We start from the raw sequence: 27066 nt of genomic DNA, 5'->3' as shown, positions 1-27066 counted from the left end.
GCAATAGTTGAGCTATGAGAATTGGTGATTTTATGAGAAGAATTAAAGACGCAAGCAGTGCTTAAGATCAAACAAAAATTGGAGCAATCGAGTCTTTATTATTTGACACAAACAGTAATTTTTTACAGTTTTATTGGAAAATGTACCTCATCTATAAAATAATCTTGAGTCAAAATAGTAATAACTGAAAAGTTATAATTGCTTAAGATTGTAATAAGAAAGTTTGAATACAGTAGTTATACAATGTGTCAATTCATGTGTAATTTTATATGTCAGACAACACATAAACAATTATAAAATTACAACGCGACTTGGGGGGGGGGGGGGCGGGACCTGTTTAAAAACCAAACTAAGACATTCTGCCAATTGCGACATGGGAAATTAGGAAATTATGTAATTTTTTGAACATTAAATCTTTTGGAAGTGTAGAAAATAAAAATATGATTGTTGATTTAGACTCTTAATCACATGAAATACATAGTAAAGAGAATATTAGATGTGTTTTTCCTTCTTAAAAATGAAACAAAGAAGTCTCACGCAAGTAAAGATAGTACTAAGCACAAATATATTTGTTCTAAAATTATATATTTTTTTCTTTTTATTTTATTTTTACTTCAGAAACATGCAGAAAATAGCTGCTTGAATTTACATAGTATATTAAAATGCTTAAATCAAACAATAAAAAGTTCACCTAAAAGTAAATGAATATTATAACATTATGCGTTTTAGACAAAGAAAAAGGTGTGTAAAAGGAAATGCAATGGAAAAGCAATTTGATGAACTTAAAGTAATGGCACGACAAAAAAAAAAAAAGAAAAAAAGAAAAAAAAAAAGAAAAGAAAAACATGTAATGCTTTTAAGTATTCCGTGCATTTACAAAACTTCATTTAAAATTAAGAATGCAAATCTTATGAATAATAAGATGCAAAAGTTCTTGTGTAACACACGACATTACATTTAAAATCAATTTAAAAACATAAAACATCAATAATATTTACAATTTTGAAGTGAAATACAAGAATAGTTGTTGGAGACATAGTTTTTAAAAATCTTAATGATTGTATCAAGTAAGTATTTTCAGAACAGAATTATTTTAATAGATAACATTTCACAATTGGAATATAATTAAATAATAAGACTCAGCTTTAAAAAGTTTTGCAAATTAAAAAAAAAAAAATCAACCATCATATGAAATATTGATTATTATTACTATTATTATTATATTAAAGTAACAAGCAGGACTTATTCTTCAAAATGTATGTTTATGGGCAAATAGCATTAAATTTTTGTCTTATCCAAAAAATTTACAGAAAAAAAAAGAGCCGAGTTAGAGCTCCCAGGTAATTACAAAACAACAAAATGAAACGACAAACCTTACATTTTTTCATCAACAGCATAAAAGGTTTTTGGTTTCCAAAAGAGAGAGAGAGATAGATAGATGGGGGTAGTAGTTGGCAAATGCACTTGGTCATAATATGAGTTACTTTGTTCATCATGAATGGCAATTATGCAAAGCATAATTTTAAATATTAAAATCTTTTTGTACAAAAACGTGCCATATCGGAAAAACAAGAGCATATAAAAAATACTCCAAAATGAAATTGTGAACTATTATTAGAAGCATTGACATTTTATTAACAAAGCAATAAACATCCTTTAACTTCAATCCAACAACAATTTTTTAATATGAAGTATAAATTTTGTTTATACAATGTAAATATATACAATGGTTGCTTAACCTTATTATTTTAGACTACAGGATATTAAAACACTTTTTTGTTTTGTTCCTTATTTAAGGACAAAACTGAACAGATACACCAGTAAATAATCTCTTAGTAACAACATTGAATTAGCAGTCCAGCAGCTAATTGAAGTGCTACCTATGTGCAATAACAACTTTATCAAAGCGACCAGTACCACAGTCAGAAAGTTCATGAGTACTAAAAGCTGGAGTACCATCATCCTTAATAATTAGTATGAGTCCAGGTGCTATAACATGAAAAAGAAAGGAAATTAAAAACATTACGCACACATAAGTTTTTTTTTTGCACAACTGACACATTTAGTAGAAGTGTGGTCTCTGTTTTAAAGCTCCAAATGCTTATCGAGAGATTAAAATTATACTGTTATTCACTATTTGACAATCAAGCTTCAAATCAAAAACTTATCTAACTGAACTTATTTTCCAAAATTCTTCCTGTAGAAAGCTTGTTCATTGAGAAGTTAAGCAATTGCACTAATTGACAAAATAGTATCAAATTATTCGCATAAAAAACTTAAAATTATGGAAGGCAACCGTTAATGGCATGTTTTCATCTATATAAATATTTGAAAAGAATAGATTAAAATTATCTGAACAAATATTAGTCATAGCATTTAAATTCTACACTTTGTCTATTTCCATTATATGTGATTTTAAAGTTTTCAAATGATTTTTGTAATTCTAAAAAACAGGAAAGCGGATCACAGGAAATGTTAAGAATCAGTTCACACATTGACCAAATCCCACTAATATTTAGTATTTTAATAACTGGAATTTCCTTTTTATCCAAAAATTGAAAAATCTATGATCAATCAGTTACTGTGAAGTTCATATATCAGGAGAATTTTGGATACTTTAATCAACTTCCTTACACCAGGGCTCAACTGAAAAGCAAACCATAAATCAAAAAAAAAAAAAAAAAAAAAAAAAACTAAGTTACTAAACTTACATTCTGCAGATTCATCTGGATCTAAATTAGTTGCTTCAATTACTTCATTAATTACTTCTTTAGCACTGACACGAGTGGAGTCCATTCTGCCTTCGTCTGATGTTTGTTTCTGAAATATAAAACAATTATTTATCAGTCATACAACTTGGCATTTCATTAAATTGCTTGTCTTGTGCGTGAGAATATATGTCTTACTTCTAATGCTTTTCTTTCTTTTTTTTTTCCTACAAATTTTGTTCAGTATTTAACTTTCATTTCTTAGAATTCATTTTTCCCATCTAAACGTTTTTTATTTACAGAAATATGAAGGTAGTTATTTATCCTTACTTGTTTCAATTGCTGAAAGTATCAATTTTTTAAAATTATTGTGGGTATCTCTAACATCAGCCATCTTAATGCAAAATCAATTATACATAGCCAATAAAAATTCAAAAAAAAAAAAAAAATTGAATTTTGACATCTTGCATTCAAATTATGTTTTTCGCAATCACGACTGTGTGTATGTAGGCGTGTGTGTTTGTGTGTGGGGGGCATGTGTATGGGTGTGTAGGCATGTGTGTTTGTGTCTGTGTGCTGGCATAAGTGTGTGGGTAGTTGTGTATATGAATGTGTGTGTGTGTGGGGGGTATGTGTATGTGTGTCAAGGCATATGTGTTTGTGTCAGTGTGCAGGCATGAATGTGTGGGTAGTTGTGTGTATGTGTGTGTGTGTAGCTGCGTATGTATGCGCGTGTGTGTAGGACATGGATGCAACCTGGAGACGGCTTTCGCTATAGGAGCAGCATCGTGAGGAGCCGGTCGACGGTGACAGGGTGCCGTGGGAAAATAAAAAGATAGGACATCAAAACAGTCAAATGAGAACAATAAGCAATCGTGATTGCTCAAAAAAAAAAAACCTTATACTACTTATAAAATCAGTGTAGTAGCAAACAAAGAAAATTTTCTTAGTTAGTTAAACCAATACGGTAGAGAAAAGGTTCCTATTTGTCACATTCAACTTGACGATAAGAAAAATAAAATTTATTGATGGAGCATAAATTAAGAATAAAAATTATAACTCACCATAGTAGGTCTCTTTCTATCTGGAGGTTTGGGTATACCAGAAAGTTCACCAAATGTAGAACTTGAGCTGGGGTTCCTAAAAAGAGTAAAATGGCAAAAATGACAAACATTCAACAATTCAAATCATGCAGATAAAAACCAATTTTTAGTTGTTCGTTCATAAATAACGGCCATTACATATTTCTATTGCACAAACCATAATCACTATGTAGCTCTGTGACACTGATTATAACATATGCCATGCGGTTATACATAGGTTTTTTCAATAGCTTAAATTATTATTTCTCAACAAATGAGATGTTTCCTTTACATTGGAACCTTATAGACCAGTGCCAATAGCTTTGAAAATGGTAAAAAGTCGAAAAAATTTAGAACAGGATAAAACCAGTTAGAAAGGTAAGAAAATCTAATAACATTAATAGGAAAAATAAATTACGGGCGAGCTGAGTTTGGGAAGGGGGGTGTAGGGGGGTTTAAGGGGGGAAAACGGTTTATCACGATTTCCGGAAAAACTAAGAGTCCTATCGAAAAAAACAAAATTGCAAAGTTGTTGGTAATAAAAAGATCTACAACTTTCGTATTTGCACTTTTTTTCTATAACCTCAAAATATATGCGAAAAATTCAAAAAACCGACTTTTTGGTTTTTTATTTTTATATCCCACAAAAAAAATTTTTTTTTCACTAAATTTAATGAAAAGTTACTTTATTATGTCCCAAATACACTGTAATTTTTTGGATTTAAAATATTTATTTCTTCTCCTCATTTTGATTCAGTAGTAAAAAATCATCAGAATTTTCAATCAAAAATTCTCACGTCAAATAATCTGATTTTTTTTAAAAATCGGAGCAAGTTTTTTCGTTGGAATCTCTACTTTTTGATGGTATAAAAAACAATATACAATACTATAGAAATTTTTCGCAAAAAAATGAAAAAAATCAAAAAACTCGAATTTGAAAAAAAAAAAAAAAGTCATAACTATGTAAAAAATTTTAAGCTCCTTATTAAAATGTACACTTTAATTACTCGAAAAATGAAATTTTCCATGTGACATTGTCACAAACTGAAAATAAAAATATATTAAAATAATTAAAAATCAAGCTACAGCACGCATTTGTTTTATACCCTTCTCATCCATCATTAGACGGTGACTGCAGTGCCCCCTATAGTTTTTTGAAGTTACGAATAGCAAGCTACACTGTAGGATGGGATAAATGAGTAATTTCCGCAATTTCGAACTGTGTTACCTTGAATATTATGAAAAATAATCACTTTTTGATTTGAACTATTTTTTGTTCAATTTTGAACAGTTCAAAAAAACTTAACATTAGCGCCTACGGGGAAATTCAAAGCAATTCCGAACTGTGAGGCGAATTTGCTTCAAACAAACTTTGTAGGAAAAAGCTTTTGATAAAAAACTTGTATATAAGATATCTTTTTGATTTGAACAATTTTCCGTTCAATTTTGAACAGTTCAAATCCCTTAACATTAGCGCCTACGGGGAAACTGAAAGTCAATGTAGATTCCGTACTTGAAGGCGGATTTACTTCAAACAAACTTTGTTGGAAATAGCTCTTGACGACCTACTCCCGACTCCGACTCCGAGAATTTAGGGGGACCTGACACCGACAATGACTCCTGTTCCCGACAATTAATCGGACTCCGACTCCCCGACTTCGACTCTGACTTCGTAGCTTTGGCAAACATTTATACACGGAGGACAAATGACTGACTCCGATTCTTGGATATTCGACTCCGACTCTTTTATCCCAAAATGAGATTGACTCCGACTCCGACTCCGCTGCTGTGGTTTTAACTGTGAAATAATTATTGTTGATATGATTTGTTTTTATTTTCACGCTAAAGTTTTAATTTAGGTATTTGGTTTTCGGTGAATAAACTCGAAAAATATGCGCAGACGATTTTTTTTTTTTTGACAATGAAAATTATTTCTTTAAGTTGACATTTTATTGTTTTTTTTTATTTTGGTAAGTGCATTAATTCGTTTAAAAAATTATTTTCGGCAACAGGGGAAAAAGAAACGATTTTTTTTATATGATGTATTTATTTTATTGAACTTATTATTATTTTTTCGTTTTAAAAGCTGTTAAAAAATTTTTTTAATGGAAAGAAGTGTATTAGCTGCTTTGTTTAAAAGGTGCTGCTATTTTATTTGTTCGTTTTTTTGAAGAAAAGTAAGGAATATTTTATTCCTAGAAATCAGCTTAAAATATTAAAAAAAATATGTTTGAAAAAATTTGCGATTTTAGCTATTTTTGAGAATATTGATCAGGTACTAGAAAGTAGTATGGGTATACGGGAAAGTAGGCTCGTCTAGTTCTAGACGGAACTTCTTGTTATTACTGAACCAAAATAAGGAGAAAAAATAAATATTTTAAGTCCAAAAAATTACAGTGTATTTGGGACATAATAAGGTAACTTTTCATTAAATTTAGTGAAAAAAAATTTTTTTTTTGTGGGATATAAAAATAAAAAACCAAAAAGTCGGTTTTTTGAATTTTTCGCATATATTTTGAGGTTATAGAAAAAAAGTGCAAATACGAAAGTTGTAGATCTTTTTATTACCAACAACTTTGCAATTTTGTTTTTTTCGATAGGACTCTTAGTTTTTCCGGAAATCGTGATAAACCGTTTTCCCCCCTTAAACCCCCCTACACCCCCCTTCCCAAACTCAGCTCGCCCGTAATTTATTTTTCCTATTAATGTTATTAGATTTTCTTGCCTTTCGAACTGGTTTTATTCTGTTCTAAATTTTTTTGGTCTCAAACATTATTGGCACTGGCCTATTAGCTGTCAAAACCTATAATTTATCAATCATTGCTATATAAAGCTAGCAAAAATATTAACTATGCATACAGCAAACTACAAGACGTTGACTACGGCTGTTTCGCACATGTTGCATGCAAATATATTAAATTTTAAGAAAAAAAATTATTTAATAAAAATAATACTGTCAGGAATATCTTTGTATCAAACTCTAATTTAGTTAAAATGTTAAGATCTATAATAAAATTTTGGGGAAATTATCGAGTCCGATTGTCCAGCAGATGATGGTGCAATGGCTCGCTTATGATTTTTTGATATTTAAAAAAATTCTTAGTTATGGATTCTAGTCGTTAATCTATTCACAAACCAAGATGAAAATGAAATGTATTCTTAAAAATTTTTGAAATGAAGATTGTAAATGATAAACTGAGAGGTATCACACTCTCAGGATCATTAGTCTAGAATAGCCATAACATAATTGGAGACAGAAAGCCCCACATTAAAGTTGCAATTACCTTCATAATAGCTGCAAAATAATTTAACTTATCCCACCAGGGAGGGTCCATAAAATCAAGGGCACCTATATGCAAAATTGTAAGGGGGGGCTCAAATATTTCCCCCATGGTTTAGCAGGATATTTTCCCCCAAGGAAACTGATTTTAGTGTAGATTAGAGTTATTAAAATTTGATGTTTTTAATAACTTATTCATTAACGGCTGGGGAGGAAATATTTTTACACTTTAGTGAAGAAAAAAGTATTAAAAGCAAGAAAGTTCTAATTTCTAAAGGGGGGAGGGGGCTTGAGCCCCCGCTTGCCCCCCCCCATATGGGCACCCTTGCATGAAGCCCTAACAGCTTACTTTGTAAGGTGAAGGTAAAAGCTTGGGTAGTACGCTGAGAGCCACTGACCCTTAGCCGAGCAAGACAGAGCTAGTAAACTAAGAGTTAACGACGGTAACACTTAGTTATTATAAAACTGAACTTGCTCCCTAAATTCTTATCATTTATTGCAGTGGTGCCCAACCTGCAGCCCCTGGGCTATATGCAGAACGTGATGCTTACCCGTTTGGCCCAATGTCACAAATTCAAAACCAATTAAAGACCAAATGTTATAAATTTAGCGTGAAATATTCAGAATCTAGTTTTTGAAAAACAGATGCAAACTTCACATTAATGCAGCAAGCATCAAATAATAATTGCAACAAATCTTGGTCTGTAATTTTCTTTACTTTTTTGTGGTTTTTCATTTTATGTCAAATTTTTAAATATTGTATAGCTTTTACAAGTGTCCTGGTCTGTGAGAAGGTTGGGCACCACTGATTTATCATAATAATTAAAATAAGTTAGGAATTTATGAACAAGTTCAGTGTTACCTATGATGGCCAGATTCTGCGCTGCTTTGTCTAGAATGAGAAGCTAAACTTCCATACCCAGAAGCTTTTGAGTGTTGACTTGCATAACTAGAATTTCGGGAATGACCTCTTTCAAAATCTGGTAAATGATCATCTTCTTTATGTTTTTCCTCAGTACTTCCAACAACTAACTCTAAATAAAAAAAAATACCAGTCAAAAAAAAAAAAAAAAAAGAAAAAAAAAATATATATATATATATATATATATTTTCAAAATCAAGACAAAAAATTCAATTTTACAATACATATAAAAAAAAAGAATCATGGGTCACTCATTCTTATGAAACAGTTTGTTGTTGCCTTTAGCCTAAACATGTAAAATTATTCATTGCTTTAAGTGAACAAGAATCATACAGAATGTTATTCAAGCGACCATTTCTCGGGATCGATGTTTATTCTCAGAAATAAAATTTTTATCATCATCAAAATGAATTAAAGAGTTAGAATACCAAAAGTTAATAGGTTATTTTGTGAACTATTAAAAACATTCATCAGCAATATTTTTATTTAAATCAGAAAATAATTTTGCAACCTAAAATAAAAATATTTTTTCAGAAACTTTAATAGTTTCTAGAAATTTTAATATTCAAACAGCTTCCATAAATAAATGTATAAAAAGTTAGTGTAATAATAATATCGCCGCCTCAGAGCAACAGTAAGATATCTTAGTGTTATTTCTGGGATTAGATACCTTACTGTTGCTTTGAGGCGAAAATATAGTTCACTCTTGACTATTTGGCATAGTATGAAAATGAAGAATGTTGGCTCAAGTTTTGCAAAAAACACTAGTTATCAAAATGGGAGCTTCTGGCATGAAATATGTATTTTTATTAATGCAAAACCAGAGTCAAAAGAGTAATTTGAGTATTAATAAACATATTTTCTCTAAGGGGAGAACAAAAAAGCATCAAGTGAAATTAAAAACACTACAGATACACTGTCAAATCAAAGCTAAGGCTTTTTTTAAATTTCTGGCACAAAAAAAAAGTAAAACTGTTCATAAGCTATATCTCCAAAGGAAGTGGAGTGAAGGCGAGTAGAGAAGAACTACAGTAGGAGAGGTTTGAAGACTTAGGCACTCGATTTGTTAGAACTTTTAGTTGTTTGATTCTAAAGAGCGGCAGTGCATGAAAGCAAGATTACAATGCTCAACAGATTAAAGACAATGTTTTAAAACAGAAATCAGGAGGTAGACGAATCATGGAAATTGAAGTCTAGTAAAAAATTACAATTTCTATTCTTTTCTACATGCAAAACACTAAAACTAAAAATACATAAATAACTTGTATTACATCAATAATGTCAAATTTAAAAAGCAAGCCAGTTAATGTGATTTAACTTTACAAACTTATTAATTTTGCATTTAATCACTCAAACATAATAAAATACATTTGAACAATAGAAAAAGCGGAAATTCCAAAGCTGCATATTAAAACAACAAACAAATTTTTATGCTATTAATCATGCCAGGGATAGCAGCAGTGAAAGCAGTAGCAACAACTACAGGATGGGCAAAATAGTTGTGGATGCAACAGACCTGATGACAGTAAATTTGGCCTTTGTTTTCGTGGTAGACTGCCGAAGCCACTGCTACCACTAGCTAAACTATCCCCACTGTAATCTTCACCTTTTTTATCAGCAGGCAATTGAATTTGAGGCTTGTCTCCCAAAGGTATTGGCGTTCGAAGAGTAGGACTGAAATTAAAAAACAAATCATGTTTCATATACTTCAAAATCTCATTATCAGATTTGAATGATTTTGTTTCGTGAAATGCCTGGAAAATAAATGCATAAACAAACTTTTTGAACTTCATTATTTTTTAACTCCTCGTACATCGAATATATGGCACACATAAAACCCTGAAGTCTCAATTTTAAGGCTGTAAATAGATTTATTTTCAAGTAAACATGTACATATATAATTTCAGAATAAGCAGTGCTTGAAAATTAAACAAATGACCAGTATATAACAGCAATAAAATAAGACTACATAACAATATAGAAAAATCATGATATATTGATTAAACACAATATGACCCATTGAAAGAGAATCAAGCTCTTACTATACTATTTTATGTTGGCAGACTATAAATATGAAAAGTGATTCTGTGCAATGAAAGCAATGTAAGAGTGTAAATGAAAATATAGTTAACTAAACCACTTAAATATATGTTGCTTAACACATTGACTGCTAACTAGAAAATAAATCATAGATTGTATTACTTAAAATACACCATCAGCTCAGTTATTCCATCCGAGGACTGCAGTTTCGTGCTTTTTAGCACTCATCAGTCCGGAATAGGAATCACATGAGCTAAAGGTGAAAAACCTCTTAAGGGAGCCAAGAGAGCCAAACAAACTGGTAGCTAATGTAGAATTAGCACACCAGATGAGTGACTGCAGAAAATGTGCGGTTCAAAGATTTTTGGTAAAGCATGGTATTTTGTAGTAAGTTACTGCCCTAAGTCAGGGCTAAGGCAGAAATACATAAAATAAGTTAGTTTTAAGTATTTCTGTCTTAGCCTGGCTAAGGGCGTAGATTGCATTCTTTTCTAGGACACAAGCTACGAGTTATCTCACACTTGTTTACTTGACATTTTTGTGCAGCTACGATTAAACTCGAAATATAGATGGCTTCTGGGGAAAGAACAAAAAATCAATGCTGGCTTGCACAGACAGAAAATTGATGAAAAAACAAACAAAAAATAATTATAAGAATTAATTTAAATTCAAGAAATAAAATAATATTTAATTGTTTGTGGAACTTATTAAAACAATTTTCCATACAAAGAGCTGGCTTTTCTTTACAGGCAGGACAGAAAGCATGCTTCTTACAGTTTTTACTTTCTTCTATATCTAATATATAGAAGAAAGTATTGGATTCGTGCAAATTTTCGAATTTCGACGGATTCGTACGTTTTGAGGTGCGCTGAGTCCATTTCGACCATTTTTGGAAAATGTCTGTCTGTCTGTGTGTGTGTATGTATGTATGTGTGTATGTATGTATGTGTGTATGTATGTATGTGTGTATGTATGTGTGTCACGTCTGTGTGTGACCAGTTTTTTGTGGCCGCTCTACAACAAAAACTACCGCATGAAATCGAACGAAATTTTGTACACATATGTGCCCCTATGTGAACTTGTGCCCATTAGTTTTTGGCGCGAATTCCTCCAAGGGGGGTGGAGCAATGGGACGTTTTTCGAGTTACGCGTGCTTGCTATTCCTCAGGAAGTAACTGGCGGAATCAAACAAAATTTGGTCCATATGTTGGTATTAACAGGAACAGGTGCTGATTCAATTTTGGTGTCAATAACTCAAACGGGGGTTGAGCTATAGAACGTTTTTTGTCGTCAATTGTGACTGCTGTATCTCAAGAATTAATGAACGGAATGAAAGAAAAATTTATCGGCAAGTAGCCCTTAGTGGGTATAAGAACTGATTTTATTTTTGTGTCAACAGCTAAAAAGGGGGGTAGCGCAATCACTCGTTCTTTTTTTCCATTTTGAGTGCCCTATCTCAAGAAGTAATGCTACGTTCTGGTTGAAATTTGGAATATATGTGAATCCATATGTAAACAGGCTCTGGTTTAATTTTGACGCCGATCGCTCCAAGAGGTGTTGATTTTTTTTTTTTTTTTTTTTTTTTGCGAATAAAAATATTTTTATTAATGCAACAATAAGAAAGATAAATCGTAATAGATTGTCGTCTGCGTATTTCTCGTGATTTTAATTGTATGGAAATGATAGGAAATATTATCTCAATGATTTAAAATTTTTAACTGTTGCCATCTTATGTTTGTTAACAAATAAAATATTTGTAATTAATTCAAGCAAGGCTTTTAAAATAACTTTCAATTTTCGCTCTTTACTTTGCTTTTGCAATAATTCAGACATTGGGATGGTCGTCAAGTTTTTGCATGTGTAATTTTGTTTTTGTTAGGAATATTGCTTCCTCGTCAAGCATGGGGAGGGATCAGAAAAAGGAAAAATATAGAAGAAAGTTTCGTGATGGCCACAACATACTAGTTTTTGCTTGGGTACATATAGGACATGGTTTTGTAGGACACTGTTTTATTTGGTAGGTGATTTCATATTTTACGATTTTTGATGATAACCATGCACTAGAATGAGAGTTTTTAATAATGTAATGTGATTAAATCAAAGTGACATTTTAGGCCAGATTTTTGATAATTGCATGGCAGGCAAGGTGTTAAGAACTAATAATGTTATGACACATGATAATACATTAACAGGTATGTACTTGACTTACAACAGGTAAGCTACCGGACAATACGGCATAAAACACAAACACTATTACTATAATTTTCACCAATTACTAGTTTCTCTGAATCTTAAAAGATACTTGTGAGAATCATATGCTATTAGACAACAGTATGTTGAAGCAAAGCTGTAATGAAATATTTCTCCTGATTAACAACTTATTGTTTTATTGACTTTTAAAAGACTTTCGATAAGGTACCCCATGTTACTCTATATAGCATCAGGAAACTTTATGTGTTCATAAAAATATCAATAATTGCTATATTTGACAATTATGTCGGTATTTGAGTTTTTGACAAGTTTAGTTTTAAATTAATTTTCAAAACACAATGCCAAAAACAGGTTTTTGACGTCAAAAGCCCAACCCTGGAATCAAATGAACATTACGCATTGCAAATAGAAGACAACCAAAATTTTGGAACAAGATTCCAACGATACAAAAGTAAAAGTAATTAAAACATTATATGCAAGCAAAAATGGTCGCTCAGTAATGTTTCTATTCTCCTATAATTTTTTTTAAAAAGTTAATGTTGAGTAATTCATTTTAAAGAGTTTCCTTTTATATAACTTTAGCATTTAAATATAATTACAATTAGTAACAAATAACCATGTAATTAATAAATTAGAAAAAAAGAAAATTATTACATCCTTTGCTGTTATTGCATTTATTTGTTATTTAGTTTTCTGAAACGTACTGTTTCATGAAAAGCACTTATGCATTTTTGTTTTGTCATACTATTGTTACTTGAAAACATGTTTCTGGTTAAATCATTAAATCTTTATAATGCAGCATTTATGGAAGAAAAAATTTTGGCAAAATAAATTTCACTACTAACGTTTTAAAGCACGGGTCTCCAGCTAAAAGAAACATCTCAATTGTAATCTGCAGCATAGAGTTATCTTGCCGATGTTTCGAATCATACCCTTCCAGCAGGTATCTTCGAGAAACGAGACCAGCTCCGGCAAATTCAGCAAGGTTAAGATTGGCAAAGCCCAATTTTTCAAATGATCTACCTCCTCTAACTTCCTAAAATAGAAAAAATATAATCAATATTATGAAAAAAAAATAGGAATTTTATTATTATTATTTTTTTTTTTGAACTTTAACACTTCTTTCAAGGAATTGGGGGGGGGGGGGGGGGGGGGGGGGGGGGGGGGGGGGGGGAAACAATTTTCAATTGACTTAAGAATTGGAACTTTTAGAATGAAAATGATTTAGGTTCCATGTGGAACGAATGTGAAAAATCTATAAAATTGTATCTGGTCATTTAACGAATCCATATAAATAAAGCAGAGAATATATAACGTAAACAATAGCAATACAGTAGCCCCTCATTATATCGCTCATTCGGATATATCGCTCTTTTCTTCTGTCTCCCAAAATATTAAAACCTAAAATAAGAAAATAATTTTGCTTTAAGTTTGAAACCATTTCTGAAAACATATGGTATTGCACTGAGAAGGTCTCTTTCTTCTCTATTTTGTCAATGAACAAAAGGAAGCAATTCTTCTGAATTCGCTGGAAAAGCAGCAGCAATTCCTGTCATCCAAATGTACATACCCGCACAGTATATTTCAGTTTAAGATGGTCTGCAAACTACTTGACATCTTCTTTCGTATTGATACATTGCCTATACAAGGAGTGAGAGACATCAAGCAAGTGTCATAGTAGCCCATGTAGAAGAGAACATACGCCCTTCTTTTAGTACAGAAAATATTTGGACTTGGTTGCACAAACCAGATTTGCATCAAAGAAAAGAATAATGATCTGGACGGGCAAACTAGTTTCTTGGAAACAATCTGGTTTCTTTTACTTTTCACATCCTTTCTACAGCAAGTAAAATGGATTAGAAAGCCTACTCGGAATAAGAGGGTATTGGAATGCCCATTCTTATCTCGCGGTAGCTCAGAAAGATAGTCTTCATTCGCCATTTGATGATTTTAACTTTCTGACGGTGAAAATTTACTTAAATTTCAATCTTGTTTAAATTTCAATAGGTGTGATAGTACCCACATCGAAACCATTAGAAACTAATGTCAAAAAGAACGAATGCCAATTTACTTGTGTATTAGACATAACTATTTTTAATGCCCTCCGTTATATTGCGCTTTCGGATATATTGTTACAAATTCTGTAAATAGTAATTATTGTAGGAACGTAACCTGTAAATAGTTTCCCGTAATGAATATACAACCCCTTTTTCATTCGTCTAAAGTATACGACCCCTATTTTCTTTCTTTTCATTGATAACGGTCTACTACTTTACAGAAGCGTGTGGAATATTTGAGAAATTTCTTTTCGGTGTATTTAAGCCGTTAGCGATGGATAAACAGTTAGTTTCGATTCAGATTTCGAACTGAGTGTGTGTATTAGCTCTGTTTATAGCGAGGCATTTCGCTGTGTTGTTTTCGTATTTGGAAGTAAATACTTGTGTAAACGTTGAGTTTACGGTGTTGCGTGATAATTGCTTAATTGCTGATGAATAATTTTGCAGTTGTTGACGATCTTTCCTGTACATAGTGTAAATAAATTTCCTGTGCTTTTATCAAGAACTGTGTCTTCATTTCAAGAAAGTGGAAGTCGCACCGAATCCGTAACAATTTGGCGCCCAACGTGGGGCTTCTTCTGGACTTTCTTGGAGTAAGTCTGACTTTGGACATTTTTTTCATAAAGACTTTTTGAATTTGGACTTTATTTTTATGGTGATTACTCGCGCAATGGATGAACAATTAAAACAACTTCTTGACGCAATCAACTCTGTGAAAAATGATATGGCGACTAACCAAGAACAATTAAAAAATGAATTGGCGACTAACCAAGAACAATTAAAAAATGAATTGGCGACTAACCAAGAACAATTAAAAAATGAATTGGCGACTAACCAAGAACAGTTAAATAGTGATTTAACTGCTAAAATTACTACAAGTCAAAATGAAATAAAAAGTGACCTAACGTCGATGAAAACCATGATGGAGAATCAACTAACCGCCATGGGAGATAAAGTTGATGCTCTGGAAGAAAAATTTGATACTGTGGAAGAGCGTATCGCCAATGTGGAAAATAAGTTGGAAGAAGAAGACAAGAAATTTACCTCATTTAAGGAAGAAATAATTAAAGACATGGAAAGGAGATTGGCGACCTCGGAAAGCAGCTCTGTACAGTTTGGCGCTCCCACATCGGTTGCTCGACCGTCCATTAAACTTGCCACATTTGATGGGAAAACTTCGTGGCAGGTTTACAAAACTCAATTCATGATAGTGGCGGAAGCGAACGGATGGGACTCTGCTACCAAGGCCTGTCATCTTGCAGCATCCCTGAGAGGTGACGCAGCGGACATTCTCCAGACCCTTCCGGACAGCCAGCGCCTGGATTTCGCCGCCCTCACATCTGCGTTGGAGCTTCGCTTCGGTGAGAAGTGCCAGAAAGATTTCAGCCGACTCCAGTTGAAATCCCGTTTCCAGAAAACCGGGGAACTCTGCAAGAGCTAGCGGCGGACGTCGAGAGATTGTCTCATCTTGCTTTTTGTGACTGTCCTGCGGATGTTCGAGACAACCTGGCACTCAACTACTACATCGACGGGGTTCGAGATCCGGAAATCCAGAAAGCTCTACGGATAGCGGATGTCAAAGACCTGAGTTCTGCTGTTGTGTATGCGATGAAGTTGGAAGCCGCCCAGCAAGCAACCCACAAGGATCGCCATTCAATCCGCGGCGTGAAAACTGATGAGCCTGATCCGGTTTCGTCACGTTTTGCTGATCTGGAAAAGCAAATAAAAGAAATTGCAGGAATCCTCAAAAGGAATTCGGTTCCCAAGGACCATAATGGACAATCACTTAAGTGCTGAAAATGTGGTGGCGAGGGTCACTTACGAAGAAACTGTGAAGCTCGTCGAGAAACCAGAGGGAAGAGCACCTCTCCCTCGCAGGTCCAGGAAAACTAAGCCATGGCAATCTCGCGGGGCGGAGGTCGCCAAATTGGAATGAGCCCCATCTTAAAGTTTTCCAGATTTCATCGACGAGTGGCGGCAGTAATGGACTGTTTGTTTACGCATATGTAAACGGGTTTCCCTGCGAACTGATTATTGACACTGGAGCCAATGTTACGATCATTAGAACAGATGTGGCTCGTCAATTTGGACTCAACATTCTGTGGACGCCGCCCTGCGTTACCCTCCAAACTGTGACAGGTGACAAGATCGAGATTGAAGGTAAAGTGAACTTAGAAATTGTGTTTGGAAATGCCATTTACCATCATACCGCATTCGTTGCTGCTATCATAGACCCCTTCATTCTCGGATTGGACTTTTTAAAGAAGTATGACTTCAACCTCGATTTCAAGACTAACGAGCTGCACTCGACGAGAGAAGACATAGCAGTCTTTCCCGCAGAAAGTGATGTAAAATCCGCTCATCAAATAATTGCCCAAACAGATTTATCAATATCCTCAAGGTCAGAATCATTAATACCCGGCTCCATTGAAGAAAGCGATAGTTTTAGATTTGGACTCATTGAATACCCCAACTTAAGCAATAACCCAAAAGGAGTGCTGGTGGCATCTACGCTTGTGGACCTTTCCAAGGATGTAATTCCTGTGAGAGTCGCCAACGTGAGTGAAAGGCCAAGGAATATCAGGAAAGGCGAAGTGTTAGCAACTTGTACTCCCGTAAACTGCATCATTAGAAGAATCAATTCCCCCGAGACTGTGTCTTCTGAGTCCTTGACATCGAAGTTAATTGGGAGTGCACCCTTATCGAAGGATCAAAGAACTGCTGCGGAACAATTGGTGGACGACTTCAAGCATCTGTTTTCATCTACATCGGAGGATGTGGGCCGGACGAATTTAACGCAGCATAGGATCTACACCGGAGAACACCCCCCTATTAAACAGCATCCAAGACGACTACCGTTCGCCAAGAAGGAAGAGGTTGAGACCCTCCTGAAAGAGATGAAGGAGAATGATGTAATCGAACCGTCATCCAGTCCTTGGGCCTCTCCCATCGTCTTGGTCCGAAAGAAAGATGGCTCCACCAGATTTTGTGTCGATTACCGACGGCTGAATGAAATCACCAAGAAAGACAGCTACCCTCTTCCACGGATAGACGACACTTGGACACTCTTTCCGGACACAAGTGGTTTTCGACCCTGGACTTGAAGAGCGGCTACTGGCAGGTTGAGATACACCCTGATGACCGAGAAAAGACAGCATTTACAACTGGACAAGGCTTATGGCAGTTTAAAGTGATGCCCTTCGGCCTCTGCAATGCACCAGCTACGTTCGAGCGTCTTATGGAGACAGTGTTAAGAGGACTTTCTTACGAATCCTGTCTGGTCTACTTAGACGATATCATCATCGTGGGACGCAGCTTCGAAGAACATCTGGCAAATCTTAGGAAGGTGCTGCAAAAGCTTAAGGAAGCCAATCTGAAGTTAAGCCCGTCCAAATGTAATTTGTTCCGCCGGGAAGTGAACTACCTTGGTCACATCATCTCTTCTGAGGGTGTGCAAACCGATCCAGAGAAGGTATCTGCGGTCAGGAGTTGGAGTCGTCCCGAAAACATCCATCAGTTGCGAAGTTTCCTGGGGCTCTGCACGTACTACAGGAAGTTTGTGAAGGGTTTTTCCAACATTGCACGACCTTTGCATAAGCTGACGGAGAGCAAGCAAAAGTTTGAATGGTCCAAAGAATGCGAAGATGCATTTCTACGACTGAAGGAGGCTTTAACATCAACGCCTATCCTCGCCTATCCTCAGCCTGAAAAATCCTTCATCCTGGACACTGATGCGAGCAACGAGGGAATTGGAGCTGTTTTATCCCAAGAAATTGACGGAAATGAACATGTCATCGCTTACTGGAGCAAATGCTTATCAAAGTCTGAGCGAAATTACTGCGTCACCAGAAAGGAGTTACTGGCCATAGTGAAAGCTGTAGAACACTTCCATCATTACCTCTACGGCCGAAAATTTCTGCTTTGGACAGATCATGCCTCGTTAACTTGGCTTTTGAACTTCAAGAATCCAGAAGGCCAGATAGCCAGATGGATACAGCGGCTCCAGGAATATGACATGGAGATCAAGCATCGAAAAGGGTTATCTCACGGTAATGCTGACGCTTTATCAAGGAGACCCTGTCCTGAGAACTGCCACTATTGTTCCCGAATCGAGAAACAGTATGGAACGACTAGCCCTACCGCCTATCAGGTGACAGTGACTCCAACATCATCAGAACCTGATCCATGGAGTGATGACCAAGTTCGAAAAGATCAACTTGAAGACCCCGACATAAAACCAATTTTAGAGTTCATGGAAAGTGACAGTCGACCCCCTAGCTGGCAGGACGTTTCCATCTTCAGTCCTGCAACAAAAAGATACTGGGCTTTATGGAACTCACTCCATTTACGGAACGGCGTGCTACACCGGAAATGGGAATCTGACGACGGCAAGACATCTAGGTGGCAGTTACTACTTCCTCGATCCAGGATTTCAGATGTTCTGAAAGAAATACATAGTAGTGCGACTGGAGGACATTTTGGTGTCTTGAAAACTCTCAATAAAGTTCGGGAGCGCTTCTTCTGGAGCAAGGCGAAGGATGACGTGGAGAAGTGGTGCCATTCTTGTGACGCCTGTGCTGCTCGTAAAGGACCGAAGAAAAGAAGCAGAGGGAAGCTACATCTGTACAACGTTGGAGCTCCTTTCGAACGAATTGGGATCGACATCCTGGGTCCTCTACCAAGAACTGCTGATGGGAACAAATACATTCTTGTTTCCATCGACTACTTCACCAAATGGCCGGAAGCATATCCCATTCCAGATCAAGAGGCTACCACCGTAGCAGAGACTCTAGTCCAACATTGGATCTCGAGATACGGAACACCTTTGCAGATTCATTCCGATCAAGGGAGGAATTTCATCTCTGCTGTGTTTAAGGGCCTATGTCAAATTTTCGGAATTGAGAAAACTAGGACAACACCACTACACCCACAATCGGACGGCATGGTGGAGAGATTTAACCGCACAATCCTGAATAATCTCTCACTTATGGTATCCAGAAATCAACAGGATTGGGACAAGAAGCTACCTTTGTTCCTGCTGGCCTACCGCAGTGCTGTCCACGAGACTACCGGATATACCCCATCTCAGATGCTCTTCGGACGAGAGCTTCGGCTACCTTGTGATCTCGTCTTCGGTCGTCCTCCGGATGCGCCTTCATCGCCTGAGGAGTACATCCAGGATCTCCAGGCACGGTTGGAAGACGTTCATAACTTCGCACGAGAGCGAATCAACATCGCGGCGGAGAAGATGAAGACCCGATACGACACAAGGTTTACTGGACATGAATTCAACGAAGGCGACAAGGTTTGGTTATGGAATCCCATCCGACGGAAAGGTCTTTCACCCAAATTGCAGTCGCATTGGGATGGACCCTACAAAGTCGTTAACCGACTAAATGACGTCGTAGTGAGGATCCAAAAATCACCTAATGCAAAACCTAGGGTTGTACATTATGATCGGTTAGCCCCATACTATGGCCATAGTTCATGAGTATTACGTAAACAACCATGGTTGATAACATAAAAGTTGTAGATAATTTTTGCTTTTAATGTTTAGTAATATTTCTTGTTATTATTGTGTTTTCTGTATCTGTTAGTTATTAATTAATGTGTATATTTGTAAACTTGTGATAGAAGTTTGGCACCCTTTCTGGGGATTGTACTGCCCGGGACGTGCAGTCCTTAGGAAGGGGGCAATGTTACAAATTCTGTAAATAGTAATTATTGTAGGAACGTAACCTGTAAATAGTTTCCCGTAATGAATATACAACCCCTTTTTCATTCGGCTAAAGTATACGACCCCTATTTTCTTTCTTTTCATTGATAACGGTCTACTACTTTACAGAAGCGTGTGGAATATTTGAGAAATTTCTTTTCGGTGTATTTAAGCCGTTAGCGATGGATAAACAGTTAGTTTCGATTCAGATTTCGAACTGAGTGTGTGTATTAGCTCTGTTTATAGCGAGGCATTTCGCTGTGTTGTTTTCGTATTTGGAAGTAAATACGTGTGTAAATGTTGAGTTTACGGTGTTGCGTGATAATTGCTTAATTGCTGATGAATAATTTTGCAGTTGTTGACGATCTTTCCTGTACATAGTGTAAATAAATTTCCTGTGCTTTTATCAAGAACTGTGTCTTCATTTCAAGAAAGTGGAAGTCGCACCGAATCCGTAACAATATCTTTTTCTTTGTCCCCCGAAAAGCGCGATATAAAGAGGGGTTACTGTAATATTTTTAATTCTTCAAAAAAGAAAAAAATTTAAGTAAACCTTTTAAATATTACTTTTTTAAGCACTTTTTTTTTGCAATTAGACAACTTAGAGACTTCGGGATTTCACTAAATGCTTTGCATTATCTAAAGGTACGTGTTGCTCAAAACTTACTTCAGCGCTAAGGTACAACTTAGCGCTGAAAAATTTAAGTTCTAAAATAAAATTATTTCGGTTAGGATGGAAAACCGCAAATTTCATGTACTTTCCCCATTAAATATTTAAATATAAAACCCATTGTTACAAATTTTGTTGCCTTGCAACAGTAATGTTAATAGTAATCAGAATGAAAAGTTTGAATCAAGGCTTCTCTGAAGATGCATGAAATGTATTGCTCTGCACTGTCATTGCTCTCGTAGGTTTTTATCCTCACCTACGACAAGGATCGATAACAGGGCTAAGTAAAGAGATATATTAGGATCTTTATCTCGAGCAACTTGTATGTTGTGAAACGTAAATTAGTTTGGGAAACCTTTAATATTTAAATGAATTAGTACACAAATAAATAAATCCTAGAGAGGAACATGGATTAGTTTTTAGTGCCAATTGCTAAAGTTTTAGGCACGCATATAGGTTTTACATTTACACTAAAAATAATAAAATAACAGAATTTTTTAAAGAATATTAAGCACTTCTCATGATGCACTCAAAAGGACAAAATAACTTTTCTGGGTCAGAAAGAACAATTCAAGTATTCCTGTAGTTTTCAATGATTGCAAGAAAATGACAATACAAACAAAGAAAAGTGCGCCTTAAGTCATTTCAAACCAAACTTTCCCATTAAGAAAAATATGCATGTTTCAACACTCAAATTTATGATTGAAAGCTGGATAATGATAAGGAATTTTCTACATGACTTGAGGTGCACTTTTCTTCGTTTGTAGTGTCATTTTCTTGCAATCATTGAAAACTACAGGAATTATTGAATTGTTCTTTCTGACCCAGAAAAGTTATTTGGTCCTTTTGAGTGCATTATGAAAAGTGCTTAATATCTTTTTAAACAAATTTTGTTACTCTTTTTTTTCCTTGCTTATGAAATTAATTAGTAATGTTTCTGCCCTATTACGTTCATTATTCCTGGACAATTTAGTGCTTTTTATCGATACCCAAGCAGTTTTCAAATATTTTGCATCCAAAAACCAGAGGTTTGTTGGTAGAAGAGGAGAGGGGGGGGGGGGTCTTTCCTAAGCACCTCCTGACCCCCTTTTCCTAAAACGGTAGCATGTATCCATCCCTGATGTTCCCCATACAAATCCAGTTTGCGTCGGATCTCAGCAAAATTTGACAGGAAGGTGCTTCTGAGAAGGGTTGTTGGAGGTTTTCAAATGCCAAAAAAAGCATCAAAGAATTAGAATTTTAATTTTAGAGCCCTAAACGGCTTAGAATGGTTCTTTCTGCTAGAAATAATGATGAAATCATCTTCATTTTAGTCTCATTGGAAATCCTGTGAAAAATATCCCCTTTGAAGATTTCCTTCCTACAGATCGGATTTGAAAACTCTAAGGGCTTAACGTATTCAGAAAATATTTGTGAGCAGTTCTTCATAAGTAAAAATCTAAAAACGAATTTCTGCATTTTTGAAATGCTTATAAAACTTGTAAAACAAAAAAGGGGGAAGCTCTTCTCTTCAGGGAATGTAGTGCTCAATGGTACTGATCAACAGTAAAAAAATTAAAAATGTTAAAACTGTCATTTTTGAGAAAAAAGAAATATTTTTTTTCTTTCTTTTTTTAAAGACTGTGGGAGGAAAAAGTAAAATCAAATTTCAAAATGGTGCAAATATTTTTAACAGAAAAAAAACAACCTTTTAAATAAAACAAACCCCAAGAAAATAGGTTGTACTGTTCTAAAAATAAAGAACTTAAAAGATTTTGCCGAAAAATTCAAAAAAATCCTGAGACTATCAAATTACGCCTCTTGTTGGAATTAACATGGATTCTACCATATGTATACATATCTGTTTTAAATGCATCAATCTTGATATGTGTTTGTTTTTTCTTTCACTTGACTCTCATTAATAAAAAGTAGTTTTCAGAAATGTTTTTTGGTACAAAGCATTTTCCATAAAATTTGTTTCATTAACGAAATCCGTTATCGAATGGCACGGAAATGGCTCCAATGGACGCGGATTTTACTTTTACACCCGGACACATAGGTAAGACTTATGATTTTTGCTGGCGGTACGGTGGAGAGACATTATTGATAGCCTTGGCTTCTAATGTCCGAGATAAAACCCCAGGGCTTAGTTTTAGGTCTTAGTTCCAAAAATCTGAATTCATTTTTCACATGTGGTGCTTTCAGAGCCGTGTCCAAGGGGAGGGTTTTAGGGGTTAAACCCCTCCCATTGGTGAAAAAATAATAAATCAAATGAAGAAAAGTGCAAATTTGGCTTAAAATTAACTTTAATGTTGTAGTTTGTGCACAGCATTTTTTTTTTTTTTACCATCCCCTTTTAAGTTTCCTAGAAATTTAGAAATGCCTTCTCTTTATCGACTAAAATCATATTTTGGAAAAAGAGACATATCTTTTTTCAGAGAGTAAACTATTGAATCACATTAAAATTGCCAATAATGGGAAAATGACATTAAATTCTAGTAAAAGGAAGTCATGTGATGCACATATCAGCTGGTTTGTAAAAGGAAGTAAAAAGAACTATTTATTGGATTTTTTCGAATTGTAGCCTATGTCACTCAGTAAAAAAGCACTTTTCATATAGTGAAGGAATTTTTCAAATAGGTGCAGTGGTTACCTCGAACATATAAACACACAAAAATCCGCCCTCTCTCTTCACAATATTAGTATAGATTAAAGCAAAAAAAGACAAAGTTTTCTAACAAATCTAAATAGTACCGTTTCTCGAAGATACTTTATCATTTATAGTTCAGCTGCAGCGGTGTCAGTGTGACGCTCCAAAATCTCCATATTGTTTGTTAAATTAGTAGTTCTATACCTTATTGTATGTTCTATGCAGGAGTTGTATGTTTTATCAAAATAAACACTGAATATTTGTCGCATTTACAATTCCGTTCTTGCAGCAATCATAATTTACAATTATTATTTAAGTGCGTATATATTTTTTGAAGCCTAGTGGCTCAGTGGTAGACTTCCACGCCACAGGTACGGGTTCTATCCCTGTGTTGACTTAACGGTTCATCCCTTTGGAGGGCCGATAAAATGAGTACCAAGCGCGCTTGGGAACTAAACCCTGGGGGTTACGCGTTAGGCTGACCACCTAACCGGAACATCTGCCTAGCACCCCAGAGCCCTTGGTCAGGAAGACTGAGATGAGCACAGTAGGCCTTAGTCCCCATGGGCTAGCGTGCCACTGGGTTTGGTTTGGTATATATTTTTTAACTCTACAAATTTTATCCCGGTTAAATGGGGGCCGATAAACGACGTTCCACCGAAAAAAATACAATAACAGATATGTTAATATTACTTAAAGCGAAATCTTCTAGGAATTTGACTCCCCGTTTTGTCCCTCATTGTGACCATCAAACAGAAATGAATAATTTTTTGGCACACTGTTTTGTTTTCCTGAAAATGCAGAAATGAATGAAAAATTATTGAAACCAAAACCCCTCCCTTCATAAAATCCTGGACACGGGCCTGGGTGCTTTTGCCCAATGTAAAAATGTTGACTTTTTCGGGTTGGACATCATATTCTTACTTTTAGTATTGAAATTTTTGGTCTTTCGACCATAGGATGAAATTTCCACTGCTGAAGAGTACTGGCTTCATCAATGTCATTTATCTGTGTTGTAACCTTGTCTGTTTATTGTTCTATTGATGTTTATATTTACCTGGCTTATTTGTTTGGCTGCATTGCGCATCTTTGGGCTTCTGGTTTTACGGTACTCTAATTTTTTCCTATTTAATACGTTTTCAATACATATATATAAATAAGCTTTTGATTTAATTTGTTTTCATTCTTCATTTAACCTAGATTTTGTTTATTCCACCTCAGGTTAAGATTCCAATTGACCCAACTTAATGAAGTTTCACAACTAAATTTCAAGGCATAAGGAAAATTAATTTGTAATCATTAAAATTAGATTTCTAACTTGAAAATGAGAAAACATATGTATTAATGTTTTATCACTGAAGCATACATACCTTTCGAACAGAAATGCGGCAAATACAGGGCTCCAAAACACCTGTACTTGCATTGGCAGTCATTTTGCAACCAAACTGAAATTTGGTATCCCATTTCACGCAGTAATTTTTTACTTCTTGCCTGAAATTTCAAAATTTTAAAATTAATACAAGTTTTAAAATGTTAAAAATAGTAATAGTTGTTGAAATTTTGATCATTTTCACAGGAGAGCATGCTTCCTGATAACAAGGCACTTCAATTCAGTGTGTAAAAGGGCACATTCTCAAGAGAATTTCATAGTAGAAAAGATGCTTTTTCTATTCATTTATTTAGGTTCGTACACAATATGCATATGTTGAAACTCCTTAAAACAACTCAAAGGGATCTTTAAAACCAATTTATCTTCATTGAAGAACAATCAAGGACAGCAAATGTAGTTCGTCTTAGAAGTAATTTGTTTCAAGCAGGTTCAAATTAACAAGGTCTTTTCAATTATAGTTATCTTTTTGAATAATTAAAAGCTTTTGAATGTTTAAAAAAGAAGCTACAAATTGAGTTAATTTAGAGTTGAATACAAATCAAATTTGAATCTAACAATGATGAATCTTTTGAATTTAAAACCTTGCAGTCAAAATTTCCAGTAAAAAAAAAAAAAAAAAATATTATGTGACAAATTAAATCTACAAAAAATTATAAATTTGTTGAAGAAAACCTAGTGAATACAGATGTCTTAATCAAAACCAAACTTTTACCATTATTGAACACTTTATTTCATTTACTTATTTTTCTGGTCTTCCTATTTTTCCAATACTAAAACATTTTTATGATAAAAGTCTAAATAACTAGTTAAAAAAATGCACAAAAACTAACTTTTCCCCTTCATTTCTCTATTCAATTAGTCACAAGTTATGAAAATAGCCCGGATATATAAATTTTGGGAACAGCAACAAAAATTGCAGATGTGTATTGTGGTGTTTAAGTTTAAAAACAAAACATTGTGGTACATCGCAACATTGTGATGTAAGGTTGCTGATGCAGATTCCTGCATTCCACAGCCCATTTTTTTAAAGACAAATTACAGGCTCCACGCTCCAAAATTAAAATAAATCACTTTAAAGCCCCCTAATTTTACTCCAAATACAGTGTTTTCTCAGGGTTCTTTGTAAATCATAACATTACTCATCATAATCTCAATCGGTTTAGGTTCCACAGAAATGCATAGCAATTGTGAAATTTTAAAAACTAAAAAAAAAAAAAAAAAAACAATTTTGGTCAAATGATTTTACGTTGCAGAACATCTTTTCAACTTTAGAAATGGAAGAATTGAAGAGAGTTTAAATTGGAACTGTAATTTTAAATACAAAACAAAACTTAAATTATTTACAAATTCAGTAATGCTGTACAAATGAATGAATAAATAAATAACAAGAAAACATGTTATCAAAAAATATTACTTACTTCTGGGACTGTTCTGTGAACGTTCCTCCATCTACAAGTCTAATTTTAGCAAAGAGTACACCATTGACAAATGGAACAGCTGACAATTCCTGAAGAACTAAATCAACCTTGAACTTATATTTCTTCTTTTTTAACATAAAAGACATTTTTCAATCCACATTTATGGTTGGAAAACCATCCTGGATTTTCTATAAATATTAAAAAAAAAAGTCAAATTAATCAAAACATACAAAAGGAATAAGGTTCTGCTAAGACTACAATGAAATCTATTATTCATTACTTGTACCTGAAGAGCAAACTTGAAAATTAATTGAAATTAAAAAAAAAGTGTAGTTAGAAATTAATAGTAGAAGGTTTTTTTATATACAATGATGGACACAAGCCAAAACACGTTTTTATAAATGAATATTGCTGCTAAGTTCAAGTTGAGGAAACTATATGAGGAACTAAACGACTCCAGTTGACAAGCAATTAGAACGATCATTTGGTCATTCTTTCCCCCGAGGGAGTTGTGAAAAATTTTTAATGAAGCAGCTTCTATTATAGACAATTAACAAAACAAAAATCAAAACACAGTACTCATGCTTCCTAACAAGTTTTGAAACATAAGTTTGTCCAATGGATCACTTACTTCAAAATATTGTTTACGAGTCGAAAGTTATAAGCCTACACATTTCTGAAGGATCGGATCCTTGGGGGAAGGAAGAACTTCTTGAGATTTTAAGGATTTGAAGAGTTTTGATAACTATTTTCACAAAAAGAATATTTTCTTGGAATATTTAACTATAGAAATGACAGAAATTACGCTAATTTCCTTCCCCATTTCAATAAATTTCGAAATAAAACACACGCAGCTGGTAAGTGATCATCGTATTTACATTCTTCTTCTTCAGTCTAGCGTAACAAAAATAGAAAAGGGAAGGTGGAAAATGTTCTCGCACAA

At 34.4% G+C, this 27066-nt stretch overlaps 1 protein-coding gene across 1 annotated transcript; it reads right to left on the bottom strand.

The window, feature by feature from the left end:
• Positions 1 to 1857: 1857 nt before the first annotated feature.
• On the bottom strand, positions 1858 to 26922 carry LOC129221359 (EEIG family member 2-like). Its single transcript, XM_054855829.1, has 9 exons — positions 26755 to 26922; positions 26124 to 26311; positions 24686 to 24806; positions 13089 to 13279; positions 9509 to 9666; positions 7933 to 8104; positions 3773 to 3848; positions 2712 to 2820; positions 1858 to 1989 (listed from the first exon to the last, which is right to left on the bottom strand). The coding sequence occupies exons 2-9, from the start codon at positions 26267 to 26269 to the stop codon at positions 1877 to 1879; spliced, it is 1086 nt and encodes a 361-aa protein (XP_054711804.1). The 5' UTR covers positions 26270 to 26311; positions 26755 to 26922; the 3' UTR covers positions 1858 to 1876.
• Between the last annotated feature and the right edge of the window lie 144 nt (positions 26923 to 27066).

The sequence above is a fragment of the Uloborus diversus genome, chromosome 4 (assembly GCF_026930045.1).
Source record: "Uloborus diversus isolate 005 chromosome 4, Udiv.v.3.1, whole genome shotgun sequence".
Classification (NCBI taxonomy): Eukaryota; Metazoa; Arthropoda; class Arachnida; order Araneae; family Uloboridae; genus Uloborus; species Uloborus diversus.
This window is presented reverse-complemented; position numbering and strand designations above follow the sequence as displayed.

Bases quoted from the DNA above. Each gene is read 5' to 3' on its own strand.
- LOC129221359 (XM_054855829.1), bottom strand. From the start codon at position 26,269: ATGTCTTTTATGTTAAAAAAGAAGAAATATAAGTTCAAGGTTGATTTA. The intron at 9,667-13,088 runs GTTAGTAGTGAA...TTTTAATTTCAG, and splicing joins GGAGACCCGTGCTTTAAAAC to TCCTACTCTTCGAACGCCAA. The intron at 3,849-7,932 runs GTAACACTGAAC...TACTCTTTTTAG, and splicing joins GCAGAATCTGGCCATCATAG to GAACCCCAGCTCAAGTTCTA.